The sequence below is a fragment of the Procambarus clarkii genome, chromosome 11, assembly GCF_040958095.1.
Source record: "Procambarus clarkii isolate CNS0578487 chromosome 11, FALCON_Pclarkii_2.0, whole genome shotgun sequence".
Classification (NCBI taxonomy): Eukaryota; Metazoa; Arthropoda; class Malacostraca; order Decapoda; family Cambaridae; genus Procambarus; species Procambarus clarkii.
The window spans coordinates 2,173,548-2,194,320 of record NC_091160.1 but is presented as its reverse complement, the minus strand read 5'-3'; the positions used below and the strand labels follow the sequence as shown (position 1 = coordinate 2,194,320).

General features: G+C 42.5%; 1 protein-coding gene across 1 annotated transcript; it reads right to left on the bottom strand.

Moving 5' to 3' along the window:
- Window positions 1-286: 286 nt before the first annotated feature.
- On the bottom strand, window positions 287-19,460 carry LOC138363498 (putative ammonium transporter 1). The gene is made up of 10 exons (XM_069322847.1): window positions 19,414-19,460; window positions 3,545-3,717; window positions 3,241-3,330; window positions 2,711-2,938; window positions 2,127-2,326; window positions 1,756-1,992; window positions 1,439-1,550; window positions 1,027-1,205; window positions 732-900; window positions 287-594 (listed from the first exon to the last, which is right to left on the bottom strand). Exons 1-10 carry the CDS (start codon window positions 19,458-19,460, stop codon window positions 287-289), a joined length of 1,743 nt encoding a protein of 580 aa, XP_069178948.1.
- Between the last annotated feature and the right edge of the window lie 1,313 nt (window positions 19,461-20,773).

Genomic DNA, 20,773 nt, shown 5'->3' with positions numbered 1-20,773 from the left:
TATATACAAAAATATATATAATATATTTCATGTAATTAGTGCAGAAAAATAATATAAATTAATTAAGTCAATTTACCGAATCAATACAAGCAAGCTTTAATGTCGAAGAACCAACAGAGAATCTCAGAGTTTTGAGGTTTCATAAGTAATGACAAACACACATACTCTCATAAGTAATAACAAACATACACCCTACTTTCATAAGTAATGACAACATACACCATACTTTCATAAGTAATGACAACATACAAATACTTTCATAAGTAATCACAAATAAAAGATAATCTTAAAGCTTTGTGGTTTCGTCAAAAGCCTCATTGGTGTAACAATGAGGGTCTTGACCACGTTGATCTCTGGGTTCAACGAGGACTCGCAGATCATGGTCTCCCAGTCGGACTGTGAAGCCAGCTTCAGAGACACTATTGTTGGAGTTCAAGTGGTTAGCTTCGTGGTTGTTGAGGGACACGACGGGCGAGAGGTGGGATGGGACTGGTCCTGCACGACTCCAGTATACAAGGTGTCCAGGGACTGGAGCTGGGTCCTGGGAATTAGTCAAACCAAATTCTTCAGGGGCAGACATGTTGGGTGGAAGATCTGGAAAATAATGGATTAGATGAATAGTGGAAAATGTTGATAACAAAACTGTATGAATTTCTATGATGCATTTCATTAATATCAAATAAATAAACATCACACACAAAACTTTAAAAGCAACTTAATTGACAACTTACTTGAATTCCTCTTGTTCTCCTGAGTGTTTACGGATCCATCGTACTGGCTCTCCAACCAAGCGTCAGCTGGGTAGGCTGGCTCCCCGTGCTTCAAGATGTCCATTCCTGGCGTATAGATATTGTTAGAGATATAGAACATATACAATGTATAATGAATGCGTTCATAACACTAAAAATATAACAATTATCAATTATATAATACAAAAGTGAAAACTTTATGTATTATCTTCACTTGCCTGCAATTTCCATTTCTGGAGGCACCCTCAAGAGGCCGAGCAGCCTGAGGGAACCAAACATAACTAAACAAGAGACCACCAGACCAGGCCACTATGGCCAGCGCCCCCACTATGTTCCAGGCGAGGACCTCCGCGCTGCCCCCGTACACAATGCCACCATCCTGGAAGAGGGCCACAGCAACCAGCCCCCACAACCCACCTCCCATGTGTACAGCCACAGCATCAAGTGGGTCGTCAACTGTGGAAGAAATATTTATTAACTTTACATCCACAACCTCAACAGTCCCAATATGCACGTACGCTTCCCAATAATATAAAATTTTATATATATTATTATTTAAGTATATGCCATCTACAGAACATAACGTTAAAGTTAAAATATTTCAAACTCAAGTTAGATAAAACTGGCTACTTGTTGCCTTCTTGAGACAAAGTTAAGAAAACTGAGCGGTGAGAGAAGCAGTGACGTACCCTTCAACTTGGGCAGAAGGGTGTGGATGGCGAGGAACACTGATCCACCCACTGTACCAATGACACTGGCACTCCACGGCCGCACAACGTTGCACCCGGCACTGATTGACACCTGTCATGGAAACATGTCCTTAAGCATTGGATAAACAAACTCAGACATATTGCAAGTAACACCATTTTGATAAGAAATTTGTTATGTTATCATAATACTAAGTTAAGTTTAAATCAAACGTCTGTCAATGAAAATTTACAGCGAGCAGAGTCCATCATACTAGCACTAATGGACTCCCGGCCACACAGCGCAGAGCGGTACATACCATGCCAGCGAGAGAACCATTAAGAGCCATTAGGAAGGACCAGGTGGACTCCCTCCCACACAGCACAGAACGGTACACCAAGAGCACAGCGATGCCTCCTGAAGACGCCGAGATCACAGTGTTAAAGACAGCCTTGGCAATGGCTACAGCATCACCCTCGTGGCTGATGGACGCTTGGGACCCTCCGTTGAAGGCCAGGAACCCGAAGAGCAGGATGAAGCCTCCCAAAGCTGCCAGCTGGAAGTTCAAACACAACTTTACACCTCCACCTTGACGTGTAATATTTGTATTAAACATGATAATCCACAAATATTTATATCTTGCTTCATGACTTCAGATAATAATATATTACCACTGTTCTATGAACATACCGGCACAGAGTGTCCACGTATCTCCTTGCCCTTGGGTCCGAAGCGACCAATTCTGGGCCCAAGAATTACAGCCCCAACAAGAGCTGCCACGCCCCCTGTGAGGTGGACGACGCCAGAGCCACCGAAGTCCTGGTAGTGTTGAGTCTTGAGCCAGCCAACGTCTGACCAGGTCCAGTGTGACACCACCGGGTACACCACAGCTGTACAAACACAAATATTATCATAACTGAGCTGTTACAACACACAAACATGATTAAAACACGGCACACTACAGCTGTACCAACACTGCTGTATTTTATAATGTATCTATTAATTCCGTGGGAAATGTATTATTGTTTGCATTGCCTTTTAAATTTATTGAGAAACACATAAAGTTTAATTATAATGATCAGTGTTAGGCTATTATTGTCTAACAAATTGTCTTTCTCTCAAGATTGCCCTGTTAAGGTTCCTCTCAAATATTATCTAAATTATATAAATAAAGCCAGTGAGTAAAGTTATTTATTCATTGACCACAAAATAGTGTAAAGTATCCTGCTAAATTTGAAACATACTTTACAGAGAGAAAGAGGCTTCACACCCACCTGACAGCACGGTCGTGTAGATGAGATAAGCATTGAAGGCACACCGCTCAGCCATCGACCCCGAGATGATGGTGGAGGCTGTGGTGGCGATGACGAACTGGAAGAACCAGAAGGCCAGGTGCTCGTCCGACAGCCCGTACGACGCCCAGTACTCTGTACCAGAGAAGCTGTTCCCGCCTCCAAACGCCAGCGGGAACCCCACCAGCCAGTACGCTATGCCACCAATGACTGGGGAGAGTAACAGGGCAGATGGTTAGTACAGGGTGGGGACGATTGTGGAATTCATATCATTATTACTACGTGAGGCTTGGTGGGAGGAAGTCGGTTAATTGAATACAGAGAACAATTTAGTATATAACACCAGCAGATGGAAAAGCAAAAGCAGGAAATTACAGGAATACAAGAGTCGGCAAAGTTATATACATTGAGAGCTTACTTTAGCTATGAGATAGGAATAAAAAAATCATGTGCTGGTTCACCAGACATAAGCCAGATACGATAACAAATAACGAAGGTGTTTGATAACTTACAGACATCGAGCATGTTCTTGAGAAGGATGTTGGTGGTGTTCTTGGACCTTACGGAGCCTGCCTCAAGGAATGCGAACCCGGTCTGTGAGACTGAAATATAAACAAATGTTAGTCAAAAGTACAAATTGCATTCCAAATACATTATTCTAAGCATAATAAAACAAAATCTAACACAGATTATTGTACGTCTATATACAACTATATAAAATACAACTATTTTATTAATATACAAAATGTGAAATAGTTGCCATATATATGTTTAAATACTTGAAAAAAGAGAGAAAAAACAGATTTTGGTACTTACTGAATATGAGGATGCCGAACACAATGAGGAAGAGGGTGTCCAGGTCCTTCTGCAGAATGTCCAGTTCCCGGGACATTGGCGTCGGGTTCTCGCCAGACATTAGTAAACTTACATTGTGTCCGGCATCCATATTTGTTGCTGCCAGCGAGACTTTCAGATCTCTCAAATTGTAGCTTAAAAATTATTAGCAAAATAAATTTCCAGACAAAATTAACACGTCGTAAATTCCTGTGGATGTAATGTGGAGCAAGCCAAGCAGCTCCGAGGGTCTCGCCTTCCTGCTGCCAGGGCCTGCAACCTAATATCTAATTTCAGCGACCCTCTGGAGTATATATAGGTGAGCAACCAAGTTGCCGATTGGTACTTTTTGCAGATACGTCACTCTTCTGGGTAATTTGGGATATCGATATTTATGGCAGGTGGCTGCAAGTAATGAATCCCCCAATGGTGAACATTCCAGTTGTAAAGTATGTGAACAAGAGTTGGGACATACTCTCCAACACTAATTTGTGATTGCCCTGTTATCAGTGATTTCAGACCAAATGGTATGAGGTACTCTGATATTTGTAATTATTTCATATACTAAGAAGTGTATGAAGTTGAAGATATTCATGTGCTGTACCCAGATTTTGCTAGTGGAGGCTAATAGATACCTTACTTTTCATGCTCTCTCCTGATTCCATGTATGACTAGCTGTCCTGTGAGGTGGGGATGTTGAATGAGGGTGTAGCTGGTTTTTTATCTACACTGTGTGGTAGATTAAAAGGGGCTTCTACAGAATAGGGTAGAAGCACATTGTTGTGTATACCTAAGCTTGTTAAAAAGACATTATTTGAGAGGAATTTGATAGAAACTGGTAAAAATAAATATAATATAATATTTCCATGATCAGTGCTTAGCTCTTATAAAAATCATAACGTTAATATTTAGTCAAAGTTAATTTATTTTTGTACTGAGGTAGGTATTTTCTCCCCTGATTCCGTGTATGATTAACCATCCTGTGAGATGGGAATATTAGATGAACTTATAGCTAGTTTCTAATCTACAATGTATAATCTTTCATATATAATAGGGTAACAGCACATTGCTGTGTATACCTAAGCTTGTTAATAAAAAAAGGGTTATTTGGCAAGATGTTTAACAAAAAAGTTTGTTTCCCGACCCGCCGAGGAATAGTTCGACGCTTGATCCATGTTCCATATTTTAATATCCTAAATATTTAGATACTTTGCATATTTTCTATAATTTTCACGTTCATATCTAAACAATTAAACTTCCGACATCTATCTTCCTACTTATGACCTTTATTAAGGAATTAGTCACAAGGAGATGGTTTATTGACAATTATTTTAAATCCTACTGAAGTCATAGCTATGATACAAGAGTCGCGCTCAGTGATAGTCAACCTCGTAAATCTGTTGATGTGAAATACTGAGGGTGTGCAAAATACACCTTCATAGTATAATAAGTATATATTAGGTATTTTTCGAATTATCTTCTTATCATGCTATTTTTGTGTTGCATATGTTCTGTCAATACGCATCTCTTCACCCTAATTCGAAGCTAGAAGATATTTCTGTGGTTGTACACCTGCTCACTGCAGCCGCAACTGTAATAAATGTTATAGGAAAGTGAAGGAAAGACCTAATACATATGTAAGCGTTATAATACTAAATTCTCGGATGAAAGAATTCATCATAGAATTCATCCGAATGTACCTTCCTTCATGAAGGTGGTAAACTGTGGACCACTGTGTCGCACAGTCCACCAGACTGTGCGACACAGTGGTTGCCAGGATCAGGTTGAGTTACCATTACCTGTGGCAGGTGGCTGCAGGTGACAGATCTCCCAATCCTGAGCACTCCAGGTGCAAACTCAGTGAGCAGGAACTGCGGCATGATCTCCCACATTACATCACCGAATGCCCAGTTATTAGACCTTTCAGACCAGTTGGCATGAAGTACCTGGAGCTTTGCAATTACTATATTCACTCTCGTGTTCTTGAATATATCCTCACAGTGTACCCAAAATTTGCCAGTTCAAGCTACTAAACATATGGCCCTGTATGACTAACCATCCTGCGAGATGGGGACCTTTAGTATCACTGCTGCCTTATTCACTCTTGTGTTGATGATGATATCCTCATAACGAACCCAGAGTCCGCCAGTGCAGACTATTTATCACATGCTTCTGTACGACTATCCATCCTGTGTGATGGGGATTTTTTGCATCACGTAGCTAGCTTTTGGTCATACTGTACTCCCCTTCATATAGTCTAGGGTAGCTGCACAAATGCAGATGTACCTAATATATTAATACTGACTGACATAGGCAGAACATTGTTTACATTACCTTCATAAAGAAAATAGGCTAAATCCGAAATTTTGGTATTAAAGCACTTACACATGTATTGGGTCTTTCTTTCACCTAAATTCAACCACTAAGGCATTGTACTAAGTTTCTCCAAATTTATATTACTATTAAATTAAACTTCTAAATCTAAATCTAGATAATACAGTATATGTTTATAATGATCACGTCTTATGTTATCACCATACTCTCTCTTATTTAAACAATGTTCAGAAATGTTGTAAACTAACTCAAGTATAAACATATAGCAATTTACGAATAAATTTGTTGACTCCATTAAAAACATGTTTAACCTGAAACAGAATATCGTGTGCAACTATGACTGGAGTTGTACTGTAGGAGTTTCACTGGAACTCTCTGTTTCAATATTATATTTAACAGGGCTTGTCTTAGGACTCCTCCTTGAGGTATGGTGAGTTTACACAGCTTAGCATGAGGAAAAATAAAGGAAACTGTAGAAGGCATATTAGGCTATACGGGGGTACCTCTTATTTATATACATCCAAACTCATTCATTTTTTAAACAATCTACATTGATTTCCTGCACTATATTCTAATCATCAGTAAACTGGTAAATGTTGCTATTCAATTTAGTGTCTAAGTCATTCATTCAAGTTCAAGTAAGTTTATTGAGAAAACGAAAATCTCAAAAAGGATAGAGTAGCTTAGGCTATTTCTACCCTAGTCTACATAAGGTCCCTCAAGGGCTCACAAACCCATACAGTACACAATTATTAATCATATTCTATATTTCCAATGGTAATCACATGGCATACTGTGAGATCTCTTATTGATTATGCTGCCCATATGTCTTGATATCTGTACTGTTTTGCAGACTAAACAAGTTGGAGAAGGTTCAAAATGACATCATGCGAATAATCCCAAGAAGATTCTCGTGGCCCAAGAACTACTATTACTGAGATAATAATGATATAATTGAACTTACAGAGTACTGAGGATAGAATTTCAGAGATAAATGAAGCTTCGTAAATCATTCATATCTATAGTAAACAACAGAGGTCCCAGGACAGAGCCTTTAATTGACATTAATACTTCATCCCATGCCATAGCTGTGCTTAAGACTTTCCCAGTGTTGACTGCTGCTAATGTCCAAGTCCACCTGGGATGTTTCCACGGGAGACATCTCCCGTCACGCAGGGTGCAGTCGCGCCTCCACATATCTCCAGTATCAGCTCTTGATACTGGTAATGGCTCAAAAGGGCAACCACTTACGGGCTATTCATGCCCGTGCCACCTCTTGGGTGACTTAATCTTTATCAATCAATTGGGATGTTTCCGAGACTACACAGATTCTCGCCTCGGACCGGACAAAGAAGTACACCATTTCACAGCCTAGTTAAGATCAGTTTACACTATGACAACTTTATGGGCTATTAACGCCCGTGACACCTTTCGGGTGACTTAATGTACATCAATCAGTCAATAAATTATGACATAACTCGCTAGTGATTGCCGGAACGCTTCATTAAGTGACAGTTTAACATTTGAAATCATTCACGTTGACAGAAGTATTTGACACAGGTGATATAACTGACAGACTTAAACAGGACAAAGACGCTGTTACTAGCACACCTTCTAATATCGGTCCCTCAAAGCCTGGGGCTCATAAATAAACTTACACAGTATATTCATCCTACATATTATAGTTATTCAATGAAAATAAGTTAAACACGTTGTTAAATAAGTTAAATACTGATCAAATTGAGCTTTGTCTTAAGAATTATATTACACTGAAAACAATTGTTTCCGTGCCCCCTCTTCGCTAATATATCAACAGCCTCACGTAACAGCATCCCTGCTTGTTTTTTTTATTATTATTATTTTCTACCACAGACGTGGCCACACATTTACAATGCTAACCAGCATATATACATTTTCTTCTGTCCTCCATGGACAGGGTGAGAGATTTGTCAAACATACAGTTCAGAGATTTATTGAACCACAGAAGGTGATCGTAGTGCTTTTAAAATGTTAGGCTAAGCTACATACGTAAATACATAGATACATAGATTTATGAATGCATTAATGTGAATTTATAATGGTGAAATGTAATTCTGATCAGCTTCCACATATACTTTATACACACACATACACATACACATACATACATACATACACACACATACATACACATATATTTGTCTCTTTTACTCTGACAGGGCTGAGATAGCTGACAGAGAAACTAGTGTGCAATTAAGAACTTAACCACTGAAGGTGATTAAGATGCTTCTACAAGCTCAGGTCCCTGCTTGTGAAGGAACCTACATAAATCTTAGTTACCAACTATTTTTTTTTACTCTTTCCTGCTGTTATCTCAACACTCGTCCACAATATGCTGATGTACTGGTCTTCTACTATGTAATGACACCAACGCTCCTCTATCATTAAAAACACATTCATTACTATTATTTACTACTTTTCTTTAAGCTCGCTAATACAGCTTGAAGTTCAACCTGCGATGAAGATACATTGTCACTTTAAGCGGTGTCCAATAACAGTATCTACGGTGCTGATGTCACTAATCTATGCGGGCGATGAGTCACAATAACGTGGCTGAAGTATGTTGACCAGGCCACACACTAGAAGGTAAAGGGACGACGACGTTTCGGTCCGTCCTGGGCCATTCTCAAGTCACTTTTCTACTCTCTAATGATGTCCAATAACAATATATACGGTGACGATGCCAGTGTTCTACTCTCTAATGATGTCCAATAACAGTATCTACAGTGACGATGTCAGTGAATTCCCTAATCAAGACATTCCGTCCTTTTCTATATATTGAGTAATCACAATAAACAGTTAGTGTTTAATTAATGTAATTTTCTAGTTGTACAATCATATATTGCCCTCAATTGCCCTAATCAAGGCAAGTCTGTATCTTTTTATTTTGTAGGGGGAACACTCTCCACCATTACATTCCTCCCATGGTGGTAGTTGTTGTTTTAGATTCAGCTACTGGGAACACTTAGGAGGGTAGAAATAGCCTAAGCTACTCCATCCCTTTCAGATGTATTCTCTTGTCTCAATAAACATACTTCAACTTGAACTCGGAACAAAATATCCATGTAGCACGGGCTATAGTGAGCCCGTAATTGAGTTTGGTTATTCACGATAACTTTGTTATTGTGATATTTGGGTCAGAGTTTTAAATGAAGGTAGAGTTTCCTTCTTTTCGCAATGGTTTTAGTCTTTAGTTTTAATAACATTATCTTGGTGGCGGATATAGATGCACAATGTTCACTAGTGCATCCCATTCTTCAACTGCTTTGTTAACCATTGTTGTGGATTTTGTATTTATTTTATTTATTTGATTTATATACAAGAGTTCTTACATTCTTGTACAGTCACTAGCACGCATTCCGTTTTAGGCAGAACCTTAATTAATCCTAATTTTTCCCAGGAATACGACCCGCCAAATCATTTAACAACCAGGTACCTATTCACTGATGGTAAACAGAGGCTACAGTTAAGGATTGGGGCCAAATAAATCCTTCCCGGCCAGGATATGATCCTAGGCCAAAGTGCTCGCGAAACGCCATGCGAGTGTGCTACCACTTCGCCACGGGGCCCATAGATTTAATGCAGCTGCTCCAGGTGGTTGAATGTTGAGTTTGATGTGCAGGGCTTCAGTTGCTTCACATAATAGTAAGTGATGCAAAAGTGGCATTTCTGCACCTGTTCCACATATATGACACCCTTTAATTATTGGGATTATTACCTCCCAGCAGCACTTGTAGCCAAGTCTTAGTTTGTGTATGGCTACTGCAATGTCCCTGTATAGCTTTTATCCAGGGTTGAAAGAGGATTGATTGATTGTTGAAGATTAAGCCACCCAAAAGGTGGCACTCGCATGAATAGCCCGTAAGTGGTGGCCCTTTTGAGCCATTACCAGTATCAAGATCTGATACTAGAGATCTGTGGAGGTGCAAGTGCACCCTGCGTGACGGGAGATGTCTCCCGTGTTGAAAGAGGATTGCATAGTGGCTTTGTACCACATCGCGGTGGGTCTGCCTTCCGTTATATCTTGAGGTTATCTTGAGATGATTTCGGGGCTTTAGTGTCCCCGCGGCCCGGTCCTCAACCAGGCCTCCACCCCCAGGAAGCAGCCCGTGACAGCTGACTAAGTCCCAGGTACCTATTTACTGCTAGGTAACAGGGGCATTCAGGGTGAAAGAAACTTTGCCCATTTGTTTCTGCCTCGTGCGGGAATCGAACCCGCGCCACAGAATTACGAGTCCTGCGCGCTGTCCACCAGGCTACGAGGCCCCTGTTACTTTGGCTCTGTGGCGACTTTTGACAGTCAGGAATATTTTCTTCTTGATTTGCTCCTTAATCTGTGAGAAACTTGACGGTATTTTTACCTGTACCCATGGTGGTGTTAATTGTTTCTCATATAACAAAATACACTCATTAGCGTCCCCTGCACTCGTTAGCCTAATTGGAGAATAAATATTTACCTCAGAAATTATCCCTAATAATCTGTAAGTGTAGTTCCTTCCTCATTACCTCAATCAGAATTTCTCTGCAATCCTAAGATTAGTTTCAGGGCTTCGTTTTGCAACTTTTCTAACTAAATCACCAGCTCTGTTCCATTCGGGTTTGAAACTGGTTCTTGGGTTATGGAACAAATTATCAGGTAACCTAGTAGTCGTTGGATCACTAGATTGTTTCAAGAGTAGGTTAGACACAGATATGAGTGAGTTTGGGTGGGTATAAATAGGAGGATGGGGGAATAGGGGCTCGACCCCGAGTCCTGTGCCCATACCATGTACAAGGACCTGACATCTTCGTTCAGGTCGGTGTTCTATCCCCGACCGTCCAAGTAGTTAGGAAATGTATATGTTTATCTCTCAGAATGTTCGGTAATATGTTTACTGCTTGTCATGTGTGTCTATGTATGTATTAACACGATGTACTGAACGGGGTGAAAATAGCTTGAGCTACCTCATCCCTTTATGTGTATTTTACCTCAATAAACTTATTTCAATTTCAATTTCCAAGTAGTTGGGCACCATTCCTTCCCTCCGTCCTATTCTTAATCTTAATCCCTTCCAAAGGTTATATTGTCCTAATGGCTTAGCGCTTTCTCCTGATAATTACTTTACCTCTCCTTATCCCCAAGTGTGACCTGAGAACGTAGACTACTCTGCTGTTTCACAAGGGATCAGGGTATATTATTTGTTCGTCGAGTTTCAATATATTCCTTTATATACATGCGTTAACCAGCGAATGTTGTTACATATTTATGGTTAAAACTATTCAATCTTTCAATAACCAATTTGCTCGATGACTCGCCAATCATTGTGTGACCGTTCCACCTGTCCAACCTTGTTACTGTTTAACGTACTTCTTAACGTAATTCTTATGGTGTTTACGGGTTATTCATGCCCGTGCCACCTCTTGGGTGCCTTAATCTTTATCAATCAATATCCACAATATCCAGGATTGGCTTTGGCTCGACGTCGAATCGATGTTGATGACGTTACTTTAACGTTGAATTGGCGTTGCTCTTGGATAATTGTTCCCACTGGGGTGGGTTCATTACAACGAGGTCATTACATTACCATAAACTACCGCTTCATAGCGATATATGAACCTTCATTTGTTTCATTAAGAGAGAGAGAGAGAGAAGATTAAGCCACTCAAAAGGTGGCACGGGCATGAATAGCCCATAAGTGGTGGCCCTTTTGAGCCATTTCCAGTATCAATAGATGATACTGGAGATCTGTGGAGGTGCGACTGCACCCTGCGTGACGGGAGATGTCTCCCGTGTGTTTCATTAAGATAGAGATAGATAGATAAAGATTAAGCCACCCAAGATGGTGGCACGGGCATGAATAGCCTGTAAGTGGTACAATTTTTTTTTTCCCCAGTGTTCTGAGGTTGTATTTAACCATCAAGCTGTTATCGTGGGGGAGGATACTGCTTCACAGTCTTTATGAGGGTGTCCAGCTGCTGGACACCTTTGTTGACCAGGAGAGTGGCTGTGTTGATGGCTTCAGGGTGGCCACTGCATGATTCAGGAATCTCTTAAAGCTCTTCTAAGGTCATTGGTTGCTTCACATTCCAGAAGATAGTGAAGTAATGGCTTTTCTGTGACAGTTTGGCAGAAGATGCACTCTCTCTGTCGGGGTTCACCAATCTCCCAGTTGCATCTGTAACCTAGACGTAGTCTATATAGCCTAACTGCTATTTCCCTGTGGATTCCTTTTGGGATATTTAACCTTTCTAATTTGGTTGCCTGAAGATACCATGTTGCAGATGGCGAACCTTCAGCTATTCTCTGGTGCAGGTAGGCTTTGTTGAGATGTGAGAGTTTTTTGGTGATGATGTTTTTTATGTTCTCTAGGCTGGGTTGAATTATTTTATGTATCACTGGATGACGAGTTGCCAATTTAGCAATTTCATCAGCTTTTTCATTTAATGGGATTCCAATATGGGATGGGATCCAGTTTAAAGTTATGTTGAGGCCTTTGCCTTTAGCGACTGCTCCTTGATACAAAATGGTGGTAATTATTTCCACATTATCTTTCCATTGTTTTTGTCCTAGTATTTGAAGTGCAGCTTTTGAGTCTGTGTGTATGATTGCATTTTGAGTGTTTTGTGCAATCACATATGCGAATGCCTGTTGTATGGCAAACAGCTCAGTTTGGGTTGATGATACTAGTCCTCCCAGTCTCCAATATGCCTGAACGCTGGTCGTGCAAAGAGCAGCGCCAGCACTCTCATTTTCTGTGTCCACCGATCCGTCTGTGAAGATGTGGGTGGCTCCTGCTACTGCTATGGTATACATTTGCTCTTCTATTATGCGCCTTAGGATTGTTGGATCATAGGCAGCCTTTTTCATTGGGAGACTTTCTATTACTATTTTGAAAGTAGGCTCTTCCCACGGCGCGGAAGAAGTGTAATTTGGGTGTGGATGATCACCCTCTCTATCAAGAATCATGTTTTTTAAATGTAGTCGGTTTAGGACTTTTCCTGCTCTTGCAACCCAATAGTTTCCATTGTTTTGGCCTAGTCCAACCACCAAAGCCTGCCGTACTGGGATTGGATCAGAAGAAATAATTATCTTACATGATAATTGTAGCTGTCCCTTGTGATATTCTTTCTTGTAAAGAGGGCAAACCCGTCTCCAGTCTAAGAGTTTCAAGCCTGGTCCACATGGGGGCTCCCAGTGCAGCTCTCATAGCATTGTTTTGGGCAACTTCAAGCTTTTTCCACTGTTGGTGTGATAGATTTGTGAGTGCAGGTGCGGCATAATCGATCACTGAATCTGACTGCCTGTACATAGTATGTGCGAAGGACTTGCAGATTGGCTCCTCCAGAAAGGGAGGTTAGCGACCTGAGGATTCCCATCCGGGCCGCAGTTCGCTCTCTCAAGTATGTGACCTCAGCATTAAAATTCATGTGTGTGTCCAGGATGATTCCTAGATACTGATAGGTGTCGACCCATTCTCTTGGTTGACCCTGTACTGTGAGTTGGATGTTGGGCTTCGCTATTTTTATGGGCATGGCCTTTGACTTTGAGGGGTTGAGTTTGATCCCAATCTGTTTTGCCTCTTTACTGATGCAGTCTAAGCATTTGGGTGCAAGGCGCGCCGCATCCCTTCCTTTTATGATGATGACAAAGTCGTCCGCGTAGTTTAGCAGCCTGCAGTGATGTGGGAGTTTTAACCTCATTATTCTTTCCATTAAACAGTTGAAGAGAAGAGGGCTAAGAATACCTCCTTGCGGTGTACCATTTTCATGTCTTTTGTACTCAGAGACTGTGCCATGAAGTTTTACTCTTGCTTCTCTGTTTATGAGACAGTTTTTGGTCCAGGAGAGCAGGTTGCCTCTGACCTCTTTGTCAATGAGGCAGCAGAGAATAGCTGGGGCGCTAGTCAGTTCAAAGGCTTTTTCGAGGTCCAGGAATATCAGCATTCCTGGTCTGTCATTCAAGTGGGCTAACAGAGTTGTAATACATTCCACTGTGCCAACCCTTCTTCTATAGGCATACATATCATGGTGCAGTTTAGGCATTTTCCACTCCAGTCTGTTGAGTGCCATTCTGTCAGCCATCTTGGTTGCACAGCTTTGGAGAGAGATGGGCCTGGGATTAGCTGGATCTTTGGGTTTTGGGATCGGCACTCTGTCTGCTCTATTCCAAGCAGAAGGTCTAGTTTGAGAAGTCCAGGCTAAATTAATTAACCTTAGGTATGCAGCGTCTCCCTCTGGGCCGAGGTTTCTAATCATTTTATAGGTTATTTTGTCGGCTCCAGGGGATGTATCCTTGGAGTTTTTCTTAGCCGATTGAGCTCATCCAGTGTGAAGGGGGCATTAGTGTCAGAGACTTCTACACATGCTGTAAGGATTCTGTGCCACCTTTCTTCCTCTAGTCCGGTCTGTACTGCTAATACATCTGGTGGAAGTTGATTGCTGGCTGCTCTCTCTGCAAACCTGGTTGCCAGTACTTCGGCTTCCTGTTGAGGATCTTTGGGGTGTGGAGCTTTAGGTGTTTTATTCCCTTTGGCCCGGTGAATTTGCTGCCACATCTCCCCGGGAGAGGTGTGTTCATTCAGGTGTGAACACCATTCTAGCCACTTTTGTTCTTTTATTTGTCTGGTCTTTCGATGTACATGTTCCTTGACCTCACAAAGTAAGATCCTGTTGCGGTCACTTGGCTGCTTTTTGTATAGCTTTCTTGTTCTATAGAGTCTATGGTTGAGTTCTTTGATACGTTCGCAATAGTACCAATGATCTTTATGGTGTCCGGTGGACTGTTTTTTCAGTGGGATTGAGTGGTTGGCTGCACTTTGAATCGCTTTGACAAATTCTTGTTCTGCCTGATTAATGTCTTCGGGAAGATCATAGTTTCTTTGCCACTCTGAAATGAGGTTTTGAAATCGGTCCCAGTTTGCTAAAGCAAAGTTCCAGGCTTCAGATGGAGGCGGAGGTGGGGTGGGTAGGTCTAACTGAAGATCAATTTGGACCCCATAGTGGTCGCTTGTGAGTGTGGGCTCAACTGACCATGTTGCTGCATCTCTTAGGGAGGCTTAAACGAAGGTTAGGTCTAATCTGCCTCCTTGGATGTGGGTAGGTTCATTCTTGTTTAGGATTTGTATTTCTGGAAGCTGGTCCAGTAGATGTGTAATGTGTATGCCGGCTTCATTTGTTTTGTTCGAGCCCAGTGCCAATCGATGATGGGCATTAAAATCTCCACAAATGATTGTGTTTGTTGTTGTCGCGTGTCCAAATAACACAGAGAGATCCATTTCGGCTTGTGGAGACCTGTACACATTGAACACTTCAAGTTTGTCGTGTCTTAGCCCAATGGTGACTCCCATTACCTCTGTCCCTGCTCCACAATTGGGTGGGCTGGTAATGGATTTGGAGATCAGGTCACATTTTACATAGATTGCATGTTTCATTAAACAGTTCGAAGTGTTATATGAACAAGTCGTCAGCTGTCCTGGACGCTTCCGTGTAGTGTCATTAATCAGCCATTATCCCCAACCACTTGGGCTGGACGGTAGAGCGACGGTTTTTTTGGTATTAATACATTACGTACATCTGCATTAGTGCAGCTACCCTAGACTATATGAAGGGGCACGAGAGACATCTCCCGTCACGCAGGGTGCAGTCGCACCTCCACAGATCTCCAGTATCAGCTCTTGATACTGGTAATGGCTCCAAAGGGCCACCACTTACGGGCTATTCATGCTCGTGCCACCTTTTGGGTGGCTTAATCTTCATCAATCAATATGAAGGGGAGTACAGCTGCCCTAGACTATATGAAGGGGAGTACAGCTACCCCTAGACTATATGAAGGGGGAGTACAGCTGCCCTAGACTATATGAAGGGGAGTACAGCTGCCCTAGACTATATGAAGGGGAGTACACCTGCCCTAGACTATATGAAGGGGAGTACAGCTGCCCTAGACTATATGAAGGGGAGTACAGCTGCCCTAGACTATATGAAGGGGAGTACAGCTGCCCTAGACTATATGAAGGGGGAGTACAGCTGCCCTAGACTATATGAAGTGGAGTACAGCTGCCCTAGACTATATGAAGGGGGAGTACAGCCTGCCCTAGACTATATGAAGGGGAGTACAGCTGCCCTAGACTATATTGAAGGGGAGTACAGCTGCCCTAGACTATATGAAGGGGAGTACAGCTGCCCTAGACTATATGAAGGGGAGTACAGCTGCCCTAGACTATATGAAGGGGAGTACAGCCTGCCCTAGACTATATGAAGGGGAGTACAGCTGCCCTAGACTATATGAAGGGGAGTACAGCTGCCCTAGACTATATGAAGGGGAGTACAGCTGCCCTAGACTATATGAAGGGGAGTACAGCTGCCCTAGACTATATGAAGGGGAGTACAGCTGCCCTAGACTATATGAAGGGGAGTACAGCTGCCCTAGACTATATGAAGGGGAGTACAGCTGCCCTAGACTATATGAAGGGGAGTACAGCTGCCCTAGACTATATGAAGGGGAGTACAGCTGCCCTAGACTATATGAAGGGGAGTACAGCTGCCCTAGACTATATGAAGGGGGAGTACACCTGCCCTAGACTATATGAAGGGGAGTACACCTGCCCTAGACTATATGAAGGGGAGTACAGCTGCCCTAGACTATATGAAGGGGGAGTACAGCTGCCCTAGACTATATGAAGGGGAGTACAGCTGCCCTAGACTATATGAAGGGGAGTACAGCTGCCCTTGACTATATGAAGGGGAGTACAGCTGCCCTAGACTATATGAAGGAGAGTACAGCTGCCCTAGACTATATGAAGGGGGAGTACACCTGCCCTAGACTATATGAAGGGGAGTACACCTGCCCTAGACTATATGAAGGGGAGTACAGCTGCCCTAGACTATATGAAGGGGGAGTACAGCTGCCCTAGACTATATGAAGGGGAGTACAGCTGCCCTAGACTATATGAAAGGGAGAACAGCTGCCCTAGACTATATGAAGGGGAGTACAGCTGCCCTAGACTATATGAAGGGGGAGTACCGCTGCCTTAGACTATATGAAGGGGAGTACAGCTGCCCAAGACTATATGAAGGGGAGTACAGCTGCCCTAGACTATATGAAGGGGGAGTACAGCTGCCCTAGACTATATGAAGGGGAGTACAGCTGCCCTAGACTATATGAAGGGGGAGTACACCTGCCCTAGACTATATGAAGGGGGGAGTACAGCTAACCTAGACTATATGAAGGGGAGTACACCTGAGTAGGGAAGATGAGGACTACAACCGCGCACGCCATCTGCCAGGTGGCACTCACGTGAGTGGCACCTGGACAGATGGCGCGCAGGTGTCTAGTCCTCAAGGGTTTTGAGGGAATTTCCCGGAAGTTTGGCGCGTGTCGGAGGTAAGTGGAGCGCGCGGTTCTAGTCCTCGGGGTTTTGGGTATGTGGTCAGGAAAGAGGGAAGCCATGTTGTTGGGGATGTAGGAGAGTATGTGGTAGAGTAAGAAAATATAAGGATAAGAGTGGAATATGAGGAAGGAGTAAATGAATATGTATGTGTGTTTTGCGTAGACTTAATCCTGTGTGAGGATAATAGTTTTTGATGATCGTAAGTAAGTAGAGGTTGCGTGTAGATGAGAGGAGTCCCAACATAGTCTGTTATGTTGTTTGGGGTGGGGGAGGGGTAGGGGAGGGAGGGAGGGCTGGAGGGAAGGGTGAGTGGAGCTTCCCTTCGTCCTGAGACTGCTCGGGTCATTTGCGGTTAGACAAACCATTAGCCCCCCTACAGGAAGCCCTAAGTGTGAGAGGATGAGAGAGTAGAGTCCAGCAGGAGGGATGTGTACCATTACCCTTAAGCGTTTTTCAATGCCGCGGAGGGGTGAGCGTACTGGTCACTGGTTAGAGGGTAACTGAAAAGACTTTTCCAAGTAGTTTGGTTATATCTCCTCAAACACGGCGGAAGTGGTTGGGCATCCATTACCCACTGCGTTTCGCTACGGTCCGCGACTCTCTCTCTCTCTCTCTCTCTCTCTCTCTCTGTCTCTCTGTCTCTCTGTCTGCCTCTCTCTCTCTCTCTCTCTCTCTCTCTCTCTCTCTCTCTCTCTCTCTCTCTCTCTCTCTCTCTCTCTCTCTCTCTCTCTCTGTCTCTCTGTCTCTCTCTCTCTCTCTCTCTCTCTCTCTCTCTCTCTCTCTCTCTCTCTCTCTCTCTCTCTCTCTCTCTCTCTCTCTCTCTCTCTCTCTCTCTCTCTCTCTCTCTCTCTCTGTCTCTCTGTCTCTCTGTCTCTCTCTCTCTCTCTCTCTCTCTCTCTCTCTCTCTCTCTCTCTCTCTCTCTCTCTCTCTCTCTCTCTCTCTCTCTGTCTCTCTATCTCTCTGTCTACCTCTCTCTCTCTCTCTCTCTCTCTCTCTCTCTCTCTCTCTCTCTCTCTCTCTCTCTCTTTCTCTCTCTCTCTCTCTCTGTCTTCTGTCTCTCTGTCTCTCTGTGTCTCTGTCTCTCTGTCTCTCTGTCTCTCTCTCTCTCTCTCTCTCTCTCTCTCTCTCTCTCTCTCTCTCTCTCTCTCTCTCTCTCTCTCTCTCTCTCACACCCTCTCTAAAGTCCACCACACGGCACTTCACTTAGTAAACTCAGTCAAAGTCAGTAGGTTAGCGTTTACTAAAAGAGAGAAACATTTCACATCGTCACGGAGACGCGATCTCTACCTACAAATTATTCTTGTTAACTGTGATCACAACATCTGCTGGCTCAAATAAATATCATTGAAATGTATGCATGTTTACTCAATCTCCATCACCTCTTCGTCCTACATCCATTACTGCTGTGCAGAGGTTGTATCACACAACTGGCGTTATCATAGCAAGACTCCTGAATGAATGAACCGGCAGCCCCTTTCGCTGAGGTCCAACCTTCGTGGTGGTTTGAGGCGTAGTGAGATGGACGAGGTAATGGGCCGGCCTTACCCTCTCCCCGTCCACCCCCACCTAACCCGTACCCCTACCACCCCCCTCCATGGCCAAACCATCACTGCTCCCTTCCCAGACCAGATGTTCTGTGCTAAGCCTTAGTATCATCATTCTTTGCTCAAATAGCATTTTCTTTAAGAATATCCAGTCATAAGCCGGTCTTCAATCTTATTATTATAACAAATCTTAATTTGATGTAAACACAACTGCGTGGGATATACATAGCAGTCGCTGGTTTCTCTCTCTCTCTCTCTCTCTCTCTCTCTCTCTCTCTCTCTCTCTCTCTCTCTCTCTCTCTCTCTCTCTCTCTCTCTCTCTCTCTCTCTCTCTCTCTCTCTCTCTCTCTCTCTCTCTCTCCCCCTCTCTCTCTCTCTCTCTCTCTCTCTCTCTCTCTCTCTCTCTCTCTCTCTCTCTCTCTCTCTCTCTCTCTCTCTCTCTCTCTCTCTCTCTCTCTCGCTCTCTCTCTCTCTCTCCAGATCATTTAATAGTTGGGGAAAGTACCATCATTTCCTTTCTCCTGCTGCCGCTGTTCACGTATCTTTCTCCATTTCACTTAGACTTACGGCACACCAGAGAATTGACGACTAATGTCAATTTTTGAGGCCCCCATCACTCTCACCCTTATAACCTTGTAAGGTAACACGACCAATATGATGACATCGTTCTTTGCTCAAATATCATTAATGTAACGTGGACAATATACTAACTTCGTTCTTTGCCCAATATCATTTTAAGAGTAACGAGCAACTTTCTGTCCGATGTCTGAATAATGAAATGTAAACCATGTTTAACACCATCCAAACACAATAAAAGATTAGCACAAGCTTGTTTAGTTCTTGTATCACATAACGTAACGTAAGCCTTTATTCAACAACTGATAGACATAGCATAATATAGCTTCATATTCACAGTGGTAAAACAAACATACACATCACGGTCAGTCCTCGCTTTACCTCAAACGCGCCGTTCATTCTCTCTCCATTAGGCGAGTAAACATATATACGACAATATGGAAAAACACAGTCTTGATACTATTATTAAATTGACTTGTTCATTATCCCCGAGTTCAAGGCTGTCTCTCTTAAGACCTACATCATCCAATGTAAACACCAATCGATGAGAATAAGACCGGGTGAGTCGATAGTGAAATAGCTCTGGACTATGTCTATTTTCAGTTCTTGTAACACAGTCAATGTAGCGTAATGGGAAACCAGTCTTTCTACTGCCTACATAAATAGCGTTTGAAAATGTATGCAAGTCTAGACAAACTCCTATCGCCCTTACATTCTAACACAAATAAAATATTAGCACACGATTGCATCGCATTATATCATCATTAAGTAACGTGGAGATCAACTTTCTGGCTGTTGTCCGAATATCATTATTGAAATGTGAACTCCATTTAGCCAAACACAATATCTCCATTACATCTCATAGCATATAAATATTACGGTATACCAGTTTTAACCCTCTATAACACAATGTAACGTAACGTAACGCAAATCAACTTTCTACAGACCAAATATCGTTTTTAAATGAAAGTATGACTTAGTCCATCTTTATTACATCTCTCACCATATAAAATATTGGCGTCTACCCCTTTTAGCCCTCTGTAACACAATGTAACGCAACGTAACGTAACGCAAATCAACTTTTTGCAGTCCAAAATTTCATTTTGAAACGGAAAGTGAGGGATTAGTCCTTATTCATTACATCTCTCACCATATAAAATATTGGCCTCTACCCCTTTTAGCCCTCTGTAACACAATGTAACGCAACGTAACGTAACGCAAATCAACTTTTTGCAGTCCAAAATGTCATTTTGAAACGGAAAGTGAGGGTTAGCCCATCTCCATTACATCTCTTACCATATAAATAATTGATGTCTACCCCTTTTAGCCCTCTGTAACACAATGTAACACA

Bases quoted from the DNA above. Each gene is read 5' to 3' on its own strand.
- LOC138363498 (XM_069322847.1), bottom strand. From the start codon at position 19,460: ATGGGGGCCTCAAAAATTGACATTAGTCGTCAATTCTCTGGTGTGCC. The intron at 2,327-2,710 runs GTGGGTGTGAAG...GTGTTTGTACAG, and splicing joins CTACACGACCGTGCTGTCAG to CTGTGGTGTACCCGGTGGTG. The intron at 595-731 runs GTAAGTTGTCAA...ATTATTTTCCAG, and splicing joins GGAGAACAAGAGGAATTCAA to ATCTTCCACCCAACATGTCT.